At 36.0% G+C, this 21,902-nt stretch overlaps 1 protein-coding gene across 5 annotated transcripts in view; it reads right to left on the reverse strand.

Annotated features, from left to right (window-relative positions):
- Mitf (transcription factor Mitf) overlaps positions 1-21,902 on the reverse strand; it is a 144,117-nt gene that overhangs the window by 65,898 nt on the left and 56,317 nt on the right. For all 5 annotated transcript variants that reach the window (XM_072901108.1, XM_072901106.1, XM_072901109.1 and 2 more), the window contains one exon: positions 1,814-2,003. In XM_072901108.1, coding sequence (XP_072757209.1) covers positions 1,814-2,003 — 190 coding nt within the window. The remainder of the gene's footprint in view (positions 1-1,813; positions 2,004-21,902) is intronic.

Here is a 21,902-nt window from a genome sequence, read left to right on the forward strand (position 1 = left end):
AGAAAACCGATGCCCAACAAAAGCGTCACATCGTTCGAATGTCGCCGTCCAAAAATTATTTATTCGCTTCTTACACGCGCCATGTGAATGGATAATGGAGACTAATTTACTTAATGAGAATCCTTCGCAACAGCTTTTCTACCGATTTTCAATGTTCAACGATAGAAATCAATCGTAACGTTTTTGCATCACACAAGTGTACATACTTGTAACATTGTTACATAAAAAAATGATTAACATATGTAGATGCACTTCTGATTTGTAATTTACTATTCTTTTTAAAGACTTAAATGCATACATAATGAGTAAGGAAATAATATAGTAAGGAAAAAAAAATCTAAATAAAGACATTTTTATTTGAATAATTAAAATCCTGACTAAGTACTATACTCGGAACATTATTCTATTTGTATTAGAAATTATTTAAAAACATTAAAAATTCCTTTTTTCCGTTTCCTTTAAACTTTCATTAAAATTTACGACGCTATAAACGTGTGAGGTTATAATTTGATTGCCGTTCTATTTGCCGACAGACGTTAGTTTAATTGACTGCATTCGTGATAATAATAAAGGACTGATGTATGAGAACATTTTTCCATTATCATTTAAATAGTTCGCTTACGCAGACACCGTGTTGGCATAAGTATAATGTAGTAAACGTCGGTAACAATGACGATACCGTGGCACGACGTCGATTGCTACCATTGAGGTGTAAATTACACGGTGGCGCTTATCAATTATTTCTACACGGATAAACAGAATTTACTTACAGCCTACCGATCGAGCGACATTCAAAGTGGCTGTATCAAGAAGCAAGATTAAAACATCAGGCTTATTACCAAAGCCACGTGCCTGAGACACAAAAAAGAATTCCAGCACATAATTCTGAATCTGCCACATGACGTAATCTGTAGTCGTGAGCGTGAATAAATTCTCTTTAACGTAAAAGATAAAGCGGACAACACATAATCTTTCACAGATCACATCTGTAACAGTTGTTCCAACTTGAATAGCTATACGAAAACCTTTAATTCATTACTTGGATAGCTTATATAAATACAGAAAATTTCTCGTACGAGAGATTTAATTTTATGAAATTATATTTACTATTATTTATAATTAATAAACAAACAAGTAAATAAAGGCTCTTAAAATTTAAACAAACATCATAGAAAAATGAAAATTAGAGTCAAACGGGATATGTGGTGCGCAAATTATTTTATTCGGCATATACAGATGTAATAGATAACCTACCTAAACTTTGAATGTCAATATTACTTGTTTAGTATATACATTTATTTATTATCTGTCTATTATTACCGTGAGTTTGTTAGTCGCATTTTATCACCTACTGATTATTACACATAATCAATCTCAAAAAACAGTTACTTTGTAGTAATAATCACTAGCTAAATTTCCCTATAGTATACAAAGTATTGTAATTTAAGATCTCTTTACACTCTTTCGTTATTTTTTAATAACTCTGATTATAAGACAAAGTTCTTTATATCTAAATATATTTTTAACAAAAACATACGTTGCAACTTCTTGGCCTACCAACTAGAGAGAAACGTTTTAATTGAATTTTAAATTACTCATGATTTCATTTATGTAATAAAACGACTGATATTATAATAAGCGAATTTTTATTAGCGTTCACACACGCTTGACTTTTATTTGTTCATTTTTCTTTAATATTCATATATGATTATAATTATAATTAAATAAGATTAAATTTAATAAATGTCAGAACGCACACACAACTATATAGATACGTCAACGTGAAAAATTTAATTAAAAAGAGTCGACTTACTCATATTGTGATTGTCTTTTTTCTGCCGATCCTTGGCGAGGGCGTGGATTTCCGCTTCTGTGAGCAAGAGCGGTTCTGGCTTAATTTGAAGTTCCGGTATATTCGTAAGACTTCCGGCTTGACCATCCTTCAATCCGTCACCCAAGGAACCAGCCTCGAACGACAATATGTCGTCTAGGAGGTCCTCAGCCTGCAATCACACAGAAAAAGCATATTGTCATAAATAGTATAATTTTTTTAATAATTAAGAAAAAATGTATTGTTTTTTTTTTTTTCACAAGTTGTAGCGCGAACGTCAAAATATCACAATACTACTCACTACGTACTGTATCACATATAAAAAATATGTGCAATATCAAAACGCGTTAAAAAAATTAAATTCACTATCAGTATAAAACTAACAGAATAGGATCGTCAAGGAATCGATATGATTTATTATTATTCCATATTCTACGAGATCTCAACGACTACCGTTGATAGAAAAAAATTACATTATGCAAACTATGCAGACGCGCTTTTTACGAGCGTTCGATGATAAAGCGAACTCGTCGTCATCTTCGTGCGACAATATTACCAGGACTCGCTCGGTGGTTAATGCAATTTTTCCCTGGGACGGGAATCTTACGATCGACGCAAATGATCGTTCTTCTCCGAAGACGAGGAAGGAAGAGCGACACCGAAGGAGGAAGAAATTCACAAAAGGCGCAAGGAAACTCCGAACGAAAGGTGTGCGCGTCGTTAATAATTCCTGGGAGCGCGATCGACGTCGTTCGCTAAATCACCCTTTCAAGCCCTAAAGACTCGTTGTCTTCGGTGCGCAAAGCTCTCCGTGCGATATATCGACCGTATAATGTTATTCACGGGCTTCCCGATAAAATGATTCACGCATCGACGTGGCCGTCGTCTCCGTCGCGAGATCGAACTCGTTCTCTCTCTCTCTCTCCCCGCCGGGAGTATTTATTCACCGTTTCTTCCTTCCACGTCCGTTCCATTTCGCACGCAATAATATTTCGTCTTAGAAACGTCGATAAGTAATCGTTCGCCGTCGGACATGATACGGATTTAAGTGCCAAGTACTGTTCGGTCGCTCGATGGAACGAGAGAGAATGTGATTCATTGTGATAAATCCTCCGGTCGATACAGCGGAAACAACGGCAGTTCTTTTCACGCCATTTTATCTGCAAAACGTATCTCGTTATAAATTAAAGATTACGCGCAACGTTACTGATTTGTGCGATTAGAACAAAGTGCGAGAAGGGATAAAAGATTGAATGAATACAAGTTGCATTTCCTGACGACGATTGATAATATTGATATAATTTTTATTTGTTTTCCAACTAGTTAAATAATAGATTATAAAAAATTTTTAATTTTTCTACTTCTTAAATTATATCGAAATATATTTTTTTAAAATATTTAAATATGTATCGCCACAAAATATATCAAGAGTCATTATTTCTTACAATTTTTATACAAATTGATAAGAAACTTTTAATGAAATATTACGATGTTACGATTTTATAATCATAGCAGGAAGTGAATATTTTGCGAGAACACTGTCTCTCCGAAAGTGTAAAAAAAAAATTAAAGGCTCCGATTATCTCATGCGTTGTTATAGTTCTGCGAGATGCAAGTCTCGGAACGAATGCTTCGCCGATACAAGTGTATCGCGACTGCCAATGTGCAGCGTATACGTGTGTGATGTTACGTAAATATTACGTAAACAATAATAAGCGAGCTCTGTGTGTCGGCCTGCGGAACAACGTTTCGACGCCGACTATTGCCGCCGACCAACAAGAGATGAATCGAATTACATATACCTACCTCTCGGCCTTTCGGTTCGCCGGACGCGCTTTGACGTGAGCGAATCGACAAAAGGCATACGTTATGGCTGCGAGCGAGAAACACGATAATTGTATAATACATAGCTCAGACGTACTGGCAGATGTACTGGGTATTCTGGTAGTTGAGCATCTTTTCCACGATTAAAAGACGTTAAAATCCAAATTAATTAGATAAGACAATTTGCCGAACGGCATTTACAATTTAAAATTAATGTCAATAAATTATATCTGCCATCAATATCAAATAAAATCTTAATAAATAATATTTCAATTTAATAAGAAGCTTACAATATATTAATAGTTACAAAAAAAATATTAAGATTTTTTTTTATATGATTAGAAATTAAGGCACAGTTGTGTATATGAAGAAAATAGCGCTGTAATAAATCTTTAATTAAATAAAAATTGATAAGAGATGAAATCAAGTGACATTTAGTCGTTAAAAATTATGCTATCAATTTTCCTGTGACCCATCTAAATTATATCGTTGTGAAGATAATAATGAGAAAGCTTGTAGACATAAAGAATGCGTATACGGAGAAAGAGGCAATTTCGAGACACGATGGCAAGGATGAATGGTGCGGGAGCGAAGATGAGAAGCTGGTAGATGGATGACAGAGACAACATTGATCGCCGCTGTGGTCAATGAAACTGATGCGCGTCGAAAGCGAAGGCGTGATCAATGAAGGGACTATAATGTATAGCGTATACGATACGCGATCAAAGTGAATTGCCCTTGCAATACGAGCGTCCAGATAATAATATATCGCGCAAACGCTCATGATCTAACATTTAACTCCGCGGTGCTACTTTTATAATAAAATTCTTTTAACGTGAACACATGCGCGAGATAATTAAAATTATTTTTTTATTAAAAAATAAATTAGTAAAAAAAAATATTTCAACAACAGGAACAATTTTATTAATACGTGCGCGTGAAATATATATTCTCTCTTTATATATAAATTTGTGTTATATATTATTTTAAAATCCCTTCCACAAATCTCTATTATACAGATTTTTTTTAAACGCGGAACGCGTATTAAAATTTTACTATTCCATATTGCGTCCTGTATAATCCTGTTGCGGATCGCGTTCGACAAAATGCAGTTGAAAATTCGATATAGAGACGATCTGTAATAGTTATCTGACCAGTTGATATTAACCGACGATAAAGTAGTCACGGCCTGCATCGGCAGCATTTTATTTCGGGATTCCTGTGTCAATTTCGTGAATTATGTCGCAACGCGCGCACAATTCTCATAAACGCAATTGGTGAAGGCCTGCCGCTCGTTAAGAGCGAAAAAAAAAGCGCGCGCTACACCTCGTTAAACGTCACCCGGTCGTTAATGGACAGCCGTTTCGTCGCTCTCGCAGTGTATATATACCGCTGTATGTAACGTAAACGAATCATCTTTAAAGAGCTACGTTACGACCGAAATAGCCTTGGCCGTAGAGAAACGCGAATGGCTCCATTTTCGATTATCGAACGCGCGACGTTAGAGAAACAGAGGTTCGTTAATTAAGTACGAGGTCCGATAAAATGAGGCGATCGATTTCTCTGTCATTAGCAAGAGGTATTTTCAACGTCAGTTCTTATCTTGTAATATTGTAAATTTACAATTGCATACCTGCAATTTTTTCGATCCTTCTTAATTCTCATTATTGTACTATTTTGAATCAATTATCGCACATCTCTAATGAAAATGTTATAACAATTGTAAAATTTTAGGTAAAAAAGGAAAGTGTTTAAAAAAAAAGAAAGTTTTTCAAACTTGATGTCGCGTGAAAAGAATTTTTGTTTAATTGTAAAATTGAACTTACGTCACTATCCGCTATATGAAAGAAGAATCAATAATTTCGGTTAAATAGTAAGACCACACCCGCTCGATTTATAAACGAATCATTCAGCAGCGAGCGATACGAATTGTAGCGGCAGGAAGCAATTGCGTCTACGATTGCATAACGAACGAAGATTATAATTGCATACAATTAAGTACCGCAAGCATGCGAGATAATGTTAGAATGGCTTTAATTAATTCCGGTCGCGTAAGACGTCCGGATCGTACATGCAAACAAGAAATCGCGACAAGATGCAGTCCTTGTTCCGTTAAATTCATCTCATGTAAGTATCTGCAATCATATGTAGTACTAATTCAGCTTTGAGACAGAGAAAAAGATTAGCGAAATTAAAATGACGTTAATATAACCATGAATGATGTTAGTGTATACTTATAGACTTGTTAATATATTTAAATAAAATTTAAAAATAAATTATAAATATTAATAAAAAATCATATATGTACAGCAATATACAGTGAAATAAATCATGATATTTAAACTCGCTCGTGTTTATCACAGATTTAATCGAACATTGCAGCCACCAACGACTCTCTATGAGCAGAAAAATAAAAGCACTCATTTTTCCTTGCCTCTCGCATTTCATAAAATGTGTGTACTCCCATCTATGTAAATGAAAACACTTTTTATATGCATGTTGTACGTTACATACGTGTAACGGTGGTGTTATGCAAATTCGTATACACGGCACGTTCGGTAACCATTATTCATACCCCTCCTCGCTTCAGAAAACGAGTTTATGGTTCGTCAAGGCGCCCCGTATTCAATAGAATTCCGCATTAACGACTCCGTCGGAAAAATTCGTATCAATATGGATGCGCCGCATCGTGTGTGATGTAAAGAATTAATATCGCGTTAAGTAATAGCACGGACACCTGCTGCATTAATGTCATCGATGTCATTAATGTCATCCGATATGAGAAATAAAAATATTTCTTGTCGCATTCAATGATTACCATTATCATTGAGAAGATGCTTATATAAGTCACGAGATTTTTAGGTGCATCTCTTTTTAATTTAAAATCCACCTTTCGTGAGGAAAAATTTAATCATTGCAGTCGCATTGCTATGTCTTAACATTTTAGAATTGTCAAAATTTACATTTTAATATATCGAGACATGTGTGTAATATATGTCGTGTTGAATGTGCCTATGTCAAACTGAAACAGATTTCATAACAAATTTGTGTAACAGTGCGTCCATATAATATTATATATATTTATTTTATATTAATATCAATCTCGATAATAACAATACATGTCACTCGCAGCGCGAACGATGTAATAATTTTCACCGCAGTTTTTGGCAACGCACTTGTCAACGCGCGGCTACATGTGTATAATTAAACAATTTTCACACCACACCGATCAGCGGCGCGACATAGTAATGCGCTCATTAGTATCACTTACATACGTCACGTACGTGACGTAGCATCATTATCGTGAAACGCAGTCTCTCCACGTTGACACCTATTTCTTTACCTTCGAATTAACGATCGATCAATCGGCTAACAAATTTCAACGTCAGAGTCACAAAAAAATATTCAAACGTCATATATTTTTTTGGCAGATGCAATTAAATCCGCAAAAATAATATTGCTGATTAATTTTTCTTATCACTTCTTATATATACCTTCGAATTAACGATCGATTAATCGGCTAACAAATTTCAACGTCAGAGTCACAAAAAAATATTCAAACGTCATATATTTTTTTGGCAGATGCAATTAAATCCGCAAGAATAATATTGTTGATTAATTTTTCTTATCACTTCTTATATATACCTTCGAATTAACGATCGATTAATCGGCTAACAAATTCTAACGTCAGAGTTACAAAAAAAAAAATATTCAAGCGTCATATATTTTTTTTGCAATTAAATCCGCAAGAATAATATTGCTGATTAATTTTTCTTATCAGGGTTTTTATTATCTTAGAATTTTATCGAATTAAAAATCGTTCGCACGTATAATCGTAAAAAATCGAAAAAGATCGCGACGTGAGATCGATGTACTTGATTCCGACGTTTCCTGTGCGTCCGATTACACGCGTGGCAATGAGTTCTGATGATAACAGCATTGTTCGTCGCGATAAACCGAGGGAACAGTTGTGATCTGCGTATGCGGAAGTACACGTAATCAATACGATCGGAAAATTGAATATTTATCGCTCCCTCGTGTGTGTACGTGTTCCGGTACGCGTGTTTCGTGTTAACTATTACGCACTCTTTTCCGGCTCTGTAACGCGATAGCATCACGAATCGCGAGGTAAACACAGGAAATACACTCATCAAGACACGCGCACGCAAATTTATGCATCTGCATATCCTCCGCGGCTACATGTTTATCCGATTTCAAATGGACCATACAAAATGGCGAAGAAAGAAAACGTGGCTGTTTTGCGGTATCGCTATAATTTGAACAATTTGCACGCGGAAACCCGACTACTTTCAAAAGTTAAAAAAAAAATAAATAAATAAACCGTCACTTTAGCCTGAAATAATTGTAAAATTAACCATGTAAAAATAAACATAACTTATACTTTTAATTAAACATATTTCAACTTTAACATTTCATCACGCAAAATATAGATTCTAGAATTTAAAAATCCAACAATTTTTATACTTTAATATATCAAAATGTAGATAACTAAAATGTTTATTTCGACATTGAGTAAAGCGTTACGTCAGTCAACATTATTTTGAATCCGCTGTGTTAAACTAGAGAGAACATAAATCTGTGTCAAGCCGAAGCGCTAAACGCTTAATGACACATGTATAATACGCGATGAAAATTTCACTCAGCAATTCGTAATCAGCGCTCATTGGTGTGTAACATTAAGTAATAAGCGACGAGTCACGTTGGCAATGAACAATACACAATATTCGACGCCCACGACGAATTGGCAGCAGCACCGACAAGGCCGCAGTCACTATAATTACATCTCCGTGAAATGCATTTCTTCTCTCCGTTCGCGACGTCTCGGGGGGGTTTTGAATTCTCGGGGGCGTTTCTGAAATATTGCAACGTATTAGCGGCACGCGATACCTCGATTTCGCGATACATCTCGTGGAAATGCAGGTGCATGGATAAACAACAAGGATGGAGCCCTTATAAGACGCGTGAAAACGGGTTATCCTTCGGAATGTGCCTCGTGTTTACCGAAATACAATTTTCACAATCCGCTCTTTCTTTCTCTTTTAACAGATGTTGCGACATGTTCAAAACATATACGTTGATTTAAAAAAAAAAAAAAAAAAAAAAAAAAACGAATGCATCGCTGGATGAAACAGCGTTTGATGTTTTATGTGTATGTGTTTTTTCAAAGAAAATTTATAAAGTATCTAATGTATAAAATACTCAACCATTTCGCAGTCTTTTTACGTTCTCTATAAAGAGAAAAAATGTGTTGTAAGCTGCTATAAATTTTTGTTTTCCCGACTTATGCCACTATTTTCTTAGAAATACGCGTGCATCAGGATATTGTCTAAATTTTTAAAACTACTAGGACAGAATTATAACTAGCTGAATTGCTATCTAACATAAACATCTTAAAATATAGCGATGACGGTATCAAAAACGAGACATAACGTTGACCTTTATTACGAAATAAGGGCTCGGTAAGGTTCCTCTCGCGTGATAAGGCAATACAGGTGTACGATATTTCATCCCGTGGCAACAGCAGTTAGTATGCCTATCAAGTATACTTTTTTTCTTTATACGTTGTGTGCTCGTAAAAATCCGCTCGTTTCCGACGTTCGATGCGATTTCGAGATGAAGGCGAGCGCCAGCTCGTAAAAAACGTTATTCCTTACTTTATCTCGGCATAATTTTATATAATGAAACCGACGGTTATACATTAAATAAGGTAGACGTCGGTCGTTGTGTGTGACATTGGGGATGGGCGGCATCATATCAGCAGGGTTAACGCTGCAAATTAGGAGCATTGCCGGTTATCTGCACTGCCCCAAGATGGATACGCGCCAACCACCTATCTCCCCCGCACCTGGATTTATCTCGCAAGACCGTGGGTCTTTCCTCGAAATCAAGGACTACGGTGAAGTTATATTAACGCAGAAATTTTGAAAAAATAAAAAAAAAACATAAGATAATACTGACAAGCAGCTTGGTAGAGAAATATTAATTTCCTTATTAAATTACAATAAAAAAAAAATTGCACATTTCGTATTCATATTATAAAATAAAATTCAGGGTGATAAAAAAAACAAGAGTAAAAAATGTGTGTTGCCCTAAGATTTCTTCTCGTGATGGACGGGACGGTGCTCTCGAATTATGAGAGGTGCAACGTGAGAAATGCGTCGAAATTTACTAGTCATCAATCTTGGGGCCGAGCACAATATGTTAGTGCGATACATTTCACTATGTCCGGCGTAATATTACCCCGTCGTTGCTATCGAACCGATTTCGTGTAATTTCCATAATCCGTCATCGTCAGAGCGCCTTCTCCTTCGTCGTAAATGCTCGTGTTAATTCCGAATATCAATCGCATCCGCCGTACCACGTTACACCAACGTTACGAACGCGTTACCGCGCGGACTCGTATAAGCGTACAGATAGACGGTATCAGCAAGATTGCCGGTACAAATGTGGAAACATTACCGGCTTCTGCGCTTCTTCGCGCGGCGAGAACATTATACCATTCGCACTTTCAAGAATCTACCGCTTTGATTAATCTCCGCCGTATATTTCCCCGCGCGATATTACGACACCGCCGTTGCAAGCATCTCATATTTCGCCGCTATGACACTTATTTTATATTTACTCTTCTTAGCACTCTATATTGTTATTTAGATATTTTTATCTCTGCTTATGGAATTATGCAAATTTTATTCATTATAAGATATTAGAAGAGGTGCTTATTAATTTATTATTGCATATAAATATATATAATAATAATAAATAAAGATGTAAATAAAATTGTCGTAGAAATTTATTAGAAGATTTTTGAAAAAATCATTACAGGGTATTTTTCTAAAAATATTGCAAAACTACGTATTGATTCTATTATATCGAGTTTAAAAAAACAAAAAAAAAAAAAAAACAAACATTCACACGTGATAATAAATATAAAATATTACTAAAAGTTTTTTGTAGATTACAAATAGATCGACGATGCTCTTAATTTGTTTAATTTTCTGTCATACGCCAGAGCGTGACATAAAATTTTATATTTATATATACAAAAAAATTTATATCTACATGTACAAAAAAAAACACGATAAAATGTGACGTGTTTATGTAAGACATGGTAATCTGGTGGTTGCGCGATACAACAGAACTCGCAAAGTATCACGGATTTCATTTCTTTTCAGGTCACGTTTTTATTACTACCTACCCTAAAGAGTTATCGCCGGGGAAGGGATACTCGGTCTGTAACGCACCAACTGGCACCAAGTACCAAGTGATACCTCAAGGCGAGGCCTCATTCTTGAATGTCGCGTGTGCGCCGTGCACGCTGCAATGAGCGAAATTACGCATAATTTGACATTTGATACCGCCGGCTCGTCCGTGGCAGAAGCGAACTCGAATCGCAACGTCTTATTCGTACGTTACAACTGTATCGCATATCATCAAGCGTTATAAAACGTCAGAAAAAACGAAGATATCGCACACCCGCATGGCGCACGTAATTTTTTCTTCTCTTTAAATTTAAAATTTTACGTCTATAAATATCTACTTGTGTAAATAGAGCTCTTAATTTTCAGTTTTAAATATCTTTAAAACTGAACCGAACCTCAAACATAGATAACGTATATTAAAGTAAAAATCCGATTAGAGTTAAACGAAGTGCAATACCTTATTATCTATTCATCAGAATTTAACTTTTAATAGCGGATAATTTTTTGGTCTTTTATATCTGCGCTCTCGACAGAATAATGAGATACCTTGTATCTATATACCTGGAAAGAAAATTATCATCGAGAGAATTGCGAGGTATGTACTTATCATCGCGTATACGCGAACGCGCATCCGCAAGTACACACAGAGCGCTACGTTTTTATCTCGAAGCGTCAACCTAATTATCGTGATTATCGTGCGGTATTACGTAACGAGGTTACATCGCCGACGCTTTATTTAAGGACACGTGTAACGTCACGTCTTCTTCGTGGACCGAGCGAACATATATACATATGTGTGCGCGACGTCTCTAATGTTATGTCAGTTCGGAGACCGATTCCGAGGATTTCGCGTGCGTTATATCATTATCCTGACCGCAGCGTATCGTTACGATGTTCATCGGATGCGGATTACGTGAACGCAATGGCCGACCAGCTCGCATCCGGTGCATCCGAAAGGGAACGCATCCTTTTTCTCCTCCCGCTCTTTTTCTCTCTCTCTCTCTCTCTCTCTCTCTCTCTCTGTTTCTTTCTCACATCGACGCACTTCCGATACATGCGTCGGAATTTCCTCTCCATCAAATCGTCGGAATCTGATGACGATTCTACGGCGATTCATGAAATCCCACTGCGAGACGGACCGGATGTAAGTTATTAATCCGAGATCCGAGTGTGCATGCGATTATTTTCGAACGGAAATACGCGAGATAACTGTGTTATTCCTGTATTATTTCCTAATCGTTAAATATGTGTGTATGTAATGATCAATAAACATGTCAAAACAAAAACAATATCGAGGCTTATCTACAGAATTATGTATGATTGCCGAAATTTTTATTGTTGAAAAGTATGTATCATTATTAAGAAAAGATGTATGTATGTGTGCGTGTGTATGTGTGTAAAAATATATTATGCATTTTTTCGAATTGCTGAAGGCAAGTAACATTACGACAGAAAGCTAATTTTCCATAATGACGCATCAAATTTTTCATATTTTACGCGACGTCTCAAATCTCGCATTGCTCTACTTTCGTCTAAATTGACAGTTTTAGCTACTGTACTTACATTTCGAAACACATATATTGCGAAAAGAATGCTTTCGATTGACAGATTATCAGTGTATTATACGTGACAATTCGTATAGATAGGAAGAGAAAGATATACGTGATGTCTCGTAGATTGGCGTGTCGAAACACGCTATTGATAAAACGATTAATCTGCCAACTATGCCTGTCATTCGATCGAAATGTAAGCAGACCGTTGGTAATTGTTTGTCAAGCACAAACCCAAACTTCATCATACCTGAAGCTCGCATACTTGTGAAAATCGACTTTGATTAGTGTTTAATTACTCAAAAAAATTAATATAAATTATAATATTTCATGCAAAATTACTAGTAATAAAATTTATAGAAAAGAAAGTTTCAAATATATTGTTTGCAAATTAAAACATTTGTAAGTTATTGCAATTTAATTTTCAAAATATAATTATGTTATGATAAAATCAATAAAAAGTTAACTTAAAGTTTTATTTTATATAATACACTTTTTTAATTATACACACACACACACACAAAAAAAAATTCAAATTAATATCCTCGTCATGTATTATTTTTATCTATTTATAATAGCTGTTATATATATTCGAGCTTTTACATATAAATTTTTATACATATATAAATATAAATAACATATTTGATTTATTTTACACAACAAAACAATATTTAAAGCACGTATGCTTTAAATATTGTTTTGTTGTGTAAAATAAATAAAAAATCAACCTTAATTAATTACACGTTTATTTTTAAAGTTCCACAGTAACAGCAGAATTCGTAAATTCTGCTGTTATTGTGGGATTTTTAAAATAACCGTGTAATTAATTAAGGTTGATTGAAAGTTATAACATTAATGACAGCAATCTTTGCAGTGAGAAAAGATATGTTTATCTATGATACGCTGTATCTTATCATTGAATACGCAAAAGCACGAAATCGAGATCACATTGGAAAAAAAAATATTTCTGACTTCGTCGCTCGAGCGGAAATCGCGGAACGCGGCATAATTATCGTGTACGGTCGAAACAACCTGTTAACTCTCCGTGCTTGCTTGTACGGTAATGACGGCATACTCCAAGTGTATCCGTCGTGAAAACGAAAGTTACGACCCGATTAAAGCAAACTGTAGTTTTCGACATGGCATTTAGACCGGTAATATATATGCGCGATTGATCGCTTTCAAACCGATGAGAGAATGAATGACGTACACATTAGTTAAAATGAAAGTTAAAAAAGAAAGTTAAATATTTATAATAATATTTATACTAATATTATTATTCGCGTCTTCTGCCTTGAATATTAATGAATACCTTAAGAGCTTCCTACCTCTATATATTCAATATTGAACTCAACTATCCTTTTTACGAATTTTTCGGCCTTAGCGTAAGATTAAAAGTCAAATAAAAGAAAAAAAAAGATCGTCTAAAGCAAATGTTTTCCGCAAGTGCTCCGCCATATCGTTTTTGTTCGTCGATCATGCTAAATATAATTTGTAAGTGATATTTCCACATCGTCGAAGGCCACATGGCGTCGAAAATATAAGAGACAATATGTATATGTATATGTATGTCCGAAATTATAGTTCGCGAAACGGGAATGGATAATTTCTAATTCACTTCACTCACCTTACATCTCCGCGTGATAATGTTAAACACCGGCATGATGCAGCGACGACCGTTGATAATCGACACGTGCTCGCGAAGCTGTCGCTTCCAGTCGATTTCTTTCCGAGTACTATCGATACGCCAGCTCCGGGGATGCTGCTGGCGCACGATGTTCGCCGGTCGATTTCCGATTCCGATCAATCGAGCGAGGCAATCGCACCGAAATAACCCATCGCAGTTTTAATCGATTTAAATACTAAAATTAAACTCTGAGCGATGCAGCGTGAATTGTTTCACACGAATTCTTTAGAATATTTTACCGAAGTATTAAATTTGAATATTCGATAGTCTGTAAAGAAGATTTTTTTTGCACACCGCGATCACTTGATGATGAAGAAATATATGGCAAACTCTAGAATTTCGAAAGTTTTTTAAAAAATATCGAACACCGAACGATCGCTAAATAATTCTTTTATTGCGATCAATACGCAATATCATTCCATTTCAGCGATAATCATTCGTTGATTGTGCGCAATCTCGAAATACACTTAATTTATCACTATCAGCCATCAGATAATTGTGATGTATCAAAGATCTTGAAGAATATTCAGGATAATTTTCAGAATCGTTAATTAATATCATTAATTTCTCTCCAATAATCGACAAATTTGACACATGCTATGATGTTGTCATATTCCGAAATGATCCAATGCTTCCATCGTTGTAATTTTCTTTTTGATTGACGCACGTTCACTGTCAACAATCAGACATCAAAAATGTCGAAACAATCGCTTCGAAATATTCGCTTTCCAATTCGCCACGCAGTTTTCCTAGTCGACAAACTCGGGATGCGTCGTTCCAATCCAAGATGATGCTTCTTCTCCGCGATGAGTGTCACTACGATGCTCTTGAGACGCTTGCCTAATCAGCACACCGGCAATTAGATAACAAAACCGTATCGTTGTCGTACCTGGTTTAATCTCACGTTTCTTCTCATTCCATCCGTTTCTCTCTGGGCGCCACGTCATCCGTGTCGGACGACGTCTCCTTTCCTCGCTCCAGGCGTCTGCCTCGTGCGAGAGACAATCGCAATTGGGTCGATCGATGACACTTTCGTCGTCAGGATGGGCGACACGGCCGCGCTGACGAGAAGGAGAAGTGCATTTTCCTCGATTATTCCCTCGCTTTATGCGTTTATCGATTCTCACTGCGTTTCACCTGTAAACTCAAGAGTTCCGATTCAAGGTCGCGGCTACCAGATAACACGAGCCTCTTGATCCGCAACTCGTTTCTTGGAGAGCAATATTGTCCGATGATAAGGATAACCTAAATACGAAGTTATTTTATTTATTTTTTTTTTTTTTACTTTGACATTTTGTAACGACGAGATAACCGAGACGAAAGATTCTGATAAAGAATCGAAATTGAGTGATTACAGGAACATTGGAGATCAATGAGTGTTTCTTTCCGAAATCTTAGAATAAATTCTTTTCAGAGTTCTAATGATAAGCTTCGAGGATAATTTGAGTTGGCAGTTGTAACGATTAATATATTTTGTGATGTAGAAAGAGAAATACACATCACGATTTAATTATAAATTTACAAAATGTTTTAATATGTCTCCGCGATTTTTAAAGACTGTTTAAATTATAGAAATTTTAAAGCCGACAGATCTTTTTTCCTATCCTTTCACGGAATCTTCACGGAAAGTTTGCAATAAGACATATGTATATATTCGGAATTGTTCGCTACTCAGTGCTGGTTAGGTTATACTCGGATGAGTTGGCAAGGACAAGATACGAGGTCGCATGAGGAAAACTCTTGAGGAAATCCTTGCGTTGTTGGAAACGGCAAGAATCTACCGATTGAATCTATCAGTGCAGTTGTCCAAACGTTTGTTATGCCACGTTTGCATTTATGTCTATATGAATCGAGTTTTTACTTGTCGATGTACGTACCTTGCGCAACTCCGCGATGGAAACGAATAAATTTACCGTGAAATTTTGTCACGACGCCTTGTAATGCTTTCACTCATCCTTTTTACTTTCCGGCACTACACGTTTTTCGAACGAGGTCCGAAATTATATTTGTCAAATTTCCTCTGACGCGATCGATCTCATCCTTCTTCGACAATTATGACTCGCAGACGCTTTATTAGCGATCCATTAAAGAAGTTGGTGATAAAAAAGATCGGCAAAGTTTATTACCTCCTCAATTTCCGGGCGCACAATCATAAAAGTCTGGAACGAAAGCATGGGATGTCCTTGACGACGCGACTTTACGACACACGCGCCGTTTAAAACTATAATCGCTCGCTTAATAATCCGCGTCCTTCTCGCACAAAACACAGAGACACACAGTTCGAAGAATCAAATAAAATCTCTCGACTAAAGATCGCGGGGAAAATAATGGGGAGACACCACTCCTGAATCAAGCTGTAAAATTCTTTGCTGGCAAACACGCGACCGGCGACCGACGACCGGCGACCGGCGACCGCGACGTGCGCGTCGTCGCAAAGCACCGGCAAACCCTGCGCACCCCGTGCACCCGTGGTTAGTATCGATCAATCGATACGCGCGGCGCGGGATGGCGTCGCGAGCAAAACGTGCGTCGCGACGAGAGAGCGCGCGCGGTTCGAAGGCCGCCGTAAACTCGCTCGCTTACGTGAGTCACACGACATACGTAGACGGAGCTAAATGGCCGACTGGTCAACAATCGCGCGAAACACACCTCTCGGGGACAATAGGACGGCGGCGCGCACGATTGCGCGCCCACCAGGAGCAACAAACAACACACCTCGCGACGCGACGACGAACTCGTGCTCTGAAAAGAATCCAAGCCCCAAGCCAGCCCGACAGCGCTTCGTTTGCGCGTCACGCCGCTCGGCCGTTTCCGTCACCGCTCGACCGCGCTCGGTTCGCGCGCCACGCGCTCGCCGCTCACTCGACTGCTGACGGCCGTCGCAACAGGTTGTCGTCAGTCCCGTATGTTGTATGTATCCGTGAATTCGATCGATCGTTTTAGAAATTTAATTCGCGTCAAAATAGATTTTTACTGTATATATAGTGTTTTCTTTTTAAATAAACAAAGCTTACATAAACAAGGTAGGGAAAACAACGAAAAAAGAAAATAGAAATGTTTAAAACTTTTATTAGGCTATCGAATTAGTCGAAACAATAACAAACAATTTTTCAGAGACTAAATTTTTTTCTTCTTTTTTTTTTACGATACTTGAGTTACTGTAATTAATTATGCATTACTAGTTCAAATTTTTATTAACTTTCCTCTTTTGAAGTAATATTCTTTTTGACGAGGCTAATTAAAATTATTATTATTTTTAAAATTATTTCAATTAATTTAATCTTATCGAGTATAAGATATGTGAGAGTTTGTATCTCTTTATGTAATTACTAGAAAATAGATAGGCGATACATTAAACAGATGACGATAGAAATCTAATAAATCTCAAATGTGTCACAGTTACGTCAAAATATTGAGATATGTTATCTTACGTGTAACGATGAGTGCGAGAGAATTACTTAGAACCATGACTGTTTATGACTTGATCTTCGAAATTATCTACTTGTTATTGCAAGTAAGATGGGATATGTATGACAAGAGTTATTATACAAAAAACAGCACAAATAAATTTTTATTCAACAAAACAATTATATGTATGTGTGTATGCAGTAAATTATTACTTTCTGCTGTCATCCTTCTCTTGAAAGATTTTCTAAAAGATTCAGCTGCGGATAATTGAAAGAAAGCGTGATAATAACGCGTTAACAGGTGCCGATAATATTTTTACGGTCATTCTTATATAACGTGCGATTACGATGCTTACCTCGTATGTTTATGCAATTATGTTCGAGATACTGCGCAAATCATATAGTTATTAAATTTCAGGCGGAGATCGAAAAAAATTTAATACGTTCCGATTTTTATCTACCTAAAATTTGTATACACAATTTAAGCGACTTTTTTAAATGTATATGCAAATATAAGCGTCATTTTTTGTCACGGAAGGACAAGATTTTATTCCGTGAGTAAATTGCAAAATCTGGAAACTTCTATTTGTTTTATACACCATAATGTCGCTATTTTTATCAAGATATGTTTTGTAAAATGAGATATGCTAATAAGATGATAAAAACGAGATAATAACAGTGAGGTGAAGGTTTAAGAGTCAAATACCTACGTCGCATAATCTGGAAAGTAGGGTATGATAAGAACATAAGAGTGAAATGCAAATACTGATTATCGAGAGGAAGATTACACGAACAGACAGTGCATACTCGTTTGTGTGTTTTGTGTCGCACGTAACACACATATGCAACTGCTTTTTAAAGAACCAGGAAAATTTGATAATGACTCTATCTATACTATACTATCTATACTATGTATACACTCTATATATACTATGTAGATGTACGATCTCGAAATATCGAGAGGAAAATTTTCAGTTTATATTGTGTTTGCTTTTTATAACGCGAGAGATATAATTGATATTATTTGTCTGGTTTACCGTTAGAATAATCTTAATACTTAATATTTTAAAAACTTAATATTTAATTAATATATTATAATATAAATTTTCTGTATTAATATATTTGAAATATATGCTTACTAAAATAATACATATATGTATATATATTTACAGAATTAATAATCTCTACTCTATCTCATTTTTTGTAATTTGCAAACGATAATAAACTTCGAAGAAAACAATGATCACATATATTTTTTTTTCCTTCCCTCTCTTTTCTTTCTATCATGTGTGAGTTTCTCTATTGACTCGATGATATATCGATACGTATACTATATAACCAAGACAATCACAAAAATTCGGATACATATCTAGACTCTTTCTTTCACTTGGTATTACGTATTCCGAGCTCGCGTTATAAATACGAGATACTCGGTTTGGTTACAAAAGCAAATTTTGTATTTGGTAAGCGCGATCTATCGACGTCGCTAAACTAGAGTCGCCCAAGTGCAATCGGCTGAAATACTGCAGAAGGCAGGAACGGCGGTAGGGAATATTTAGATGGAGTATGTCAGACGCTAAGAGAGACGAACGGGAGGGAGGAAATATCCATTACATAACAGAGCCTAAATGTCCGCATTGCCGCTAATTTATGATTCTTCGTTCCGAGCAGCCTTCGTCGACGATGCGCTTGGCGCTATGGAAACTAGAATGTATTTCGATCGCAATGAAAGATTTATGCCGATCGATTCCGGGTCCGGCAATGTGCATTTATATTTTATCTATAAATTGATAATAGCTTCGCTGTCTCGCGTGACAACCGACCAAATAGACCGTGTACAAAATGGAACATCAAGTAAAGAATGTTTCGCTTGAAATAAATTTATAATTCAATTCTCTCTTTCTCTCTCTCTCTCTTTCTTATCAAAAATAAAATTTTTATTTTTTTTTTTTTTTTTGTAAAATTTAATCACAGAGATCTCTTATGTATGCGAGAGAAAGAGAGAGAAAGACAATTCTTTTCCTTAAAATTTATAGTATAATTAATACGATTAGATTATATTTTTTTATTTAAACCCTGTTTTCTTAAATTTGGTGTTTAAAAATAAAAATTTGTATATAAAGTCGTATGTTAATATAAAACATAAAAATAATTAATTAATTTAGAAATTTGCTGTAAATTGTACAATTCAGATGGTAAATCTTGTTGAATATATATCAGGCGAATCTATTACATATAAATGCGAGCATACCACAAATGAGATTTCTGCATTGCAACAGGTGCAAATACCGGAGTCATATTAAGACCCTAAGCCATTCAAACTACGATGTATTAAGAGCTTAAGACTTGAATACATTGTGAACATCAAGCCAATGAAAATTAAGTCCATAGCGTATCGACTGCCAAGACTTTGCAATCCAAAGTTCAAAATCATTAAAAGCATTAAAAACTTGATAAGAAAAACAGAAAAAAATCTCTGTTTCCAAGAGTACTGTTAATTATACGTATATAAATGTTATGGAAAGTGAAACACTAAATAATATTCATCGTCGCAAGAAACTCATAGATGTTTGTAAAACTTTAATTTTACCAAAGTAACCTTGACAGAAATTAATAGCGAACATACACTCGATACACGAATCGTGTAACGAAGATTAATTGCTCTCAAACGGTCACGATATCAGCGAGGCACGCATCCGGATCATAATTCCTCACACGCGATAAAATCTCGAGGGCAGAATCCATCCGAATATGTTTGCACAAATATACTTTCTCGAACAAGAGGCATCGTTAAAATTGATGCGCAAAGATAACGCGCGACCGAGGGATGCTAAATGCGTCGTCTCTTTTACGATTGTTTTTACGACTGTTCAACAGAGACCAGAATTTCTTCATGTTCGCAAATGCGAGCCGAATATCAAAGCAGAAGAAATCGCTGCTCGGTGCTATCTGTCTCGAATGGCGCAATCGAACGAACCGAAAGTAAAAGCGGCCACCACACTTGCTCTCGATTTATACCGTGTTCCCAACAAGATTTACGATGTATACATTCCTTTCCTGATAGAAAGAGGATTTTGCTTTATACGCAATGTGTTTATCGTAAATAATAAAGTCTGACAATTATAATATACCAAAATAAAGCTAAATAAAAAAAAAAAAAGAATTGTAGAATATTTAAAGACTGTAAACATGAATGATAGCTCCTCTGAAAATACCTCATTAAAATAAAATTGGTACGAGATATTGTGCCATTCTATATACACAAGACCGGTCGAAAGTAATCGTGCACTCACCAAACGGAATATTTCATTCCTTAGGGCTCTAGAGATATTGAATATCCTCGTGGAATCGATGGCGCTAGTATCCGAACGTTCATAATAATCGGAGATATATGCCAACGAATGCATCGCGCAAATTGCTACAGGCGGGTATCCGACTAAAAGCACTTTGTCCCTTGTCAGTGAATGCCGCAAATATCTACTTTGTCCCGCGAAACGTACGCGTCTGATCCATTATTCAAAATGGAGACCCGATTGCCATTGAACCAGTTGACGAACGAGATCGTAGCCGTTTGAAGAAATGCAAATATTAACTCGTTGCTATTTTTCTCGAGACTTTCGTCACTAAATAAATTTATATGTATATGTGTGTCGAAATCTCTTGGAATCAAATTGAGAGTAAAACCGACGAGAAGATTGAAATAATACAATACATATTATATTAGCAGATATATCGCTCGAGAATGTTGTTTACTAAATTAATTATATATTATTGTCATATCATATATTTTCCATTTAAAAATATACATCTGATCAATAATAATACAGTCTATAAAAGTAAACAAAATAAATGTCTCTATTTATGTAGCTTCGTCTAAAAAAATATGTATCTATTTACGTAGTTTCGTATGAAAAAAATTGCTTTTCGTTCGAGAGTTACGTTTTTAACGCCAATATCCTATGTAAATAATTGCAATTTTGTTCCATGTATCCGTGTTCCGAGAGCGGTTTTTTCCTCCTACAAATATAGCCTGAACTCGTTTGATTTCCGAGAAGTTCACGTTGTAGAGTTTAATCAACGTAACGAGGAAAAATCGCGAGTGAGAAACTCGCGCATGGATTAACGGGAAACGCGTAAACATTTGCCGAGAGTATTGGTTCGAGACACCCGGTATACACGAGCTCTTCCACGGCGGATCAAAGAATCAATTTAAAGGCGGCCGTTCGCGGTATGTGGTGTTACATGTGTGTCGTGCGTGTGTGTATGTATATGCATGTGTGTTTGTACGTGCATCATCGTCACCAAAAACAATTTCGCCTTATTAAGAGCCCTGAGATCGTAAAGATGAGTTAACAAGCCACTAGTTCGTTCCTCGTACGTATC

The sequence above is a fragment of the Anoplolepis gracilipes genome, chromosome 10, assembly GCF_047496725.1.
Source record: "Anoplolepis gracilipes chromosome 10, ASM4749672v1, whole genome shotgun sequence".
Classification (NCBI taxonomy): Eukaryota; Metazoa; Arthropoda; class Insecta; order Hymenoptera; family Formicidae; genus Anoplolepis; species Anoplolepis gracilipes.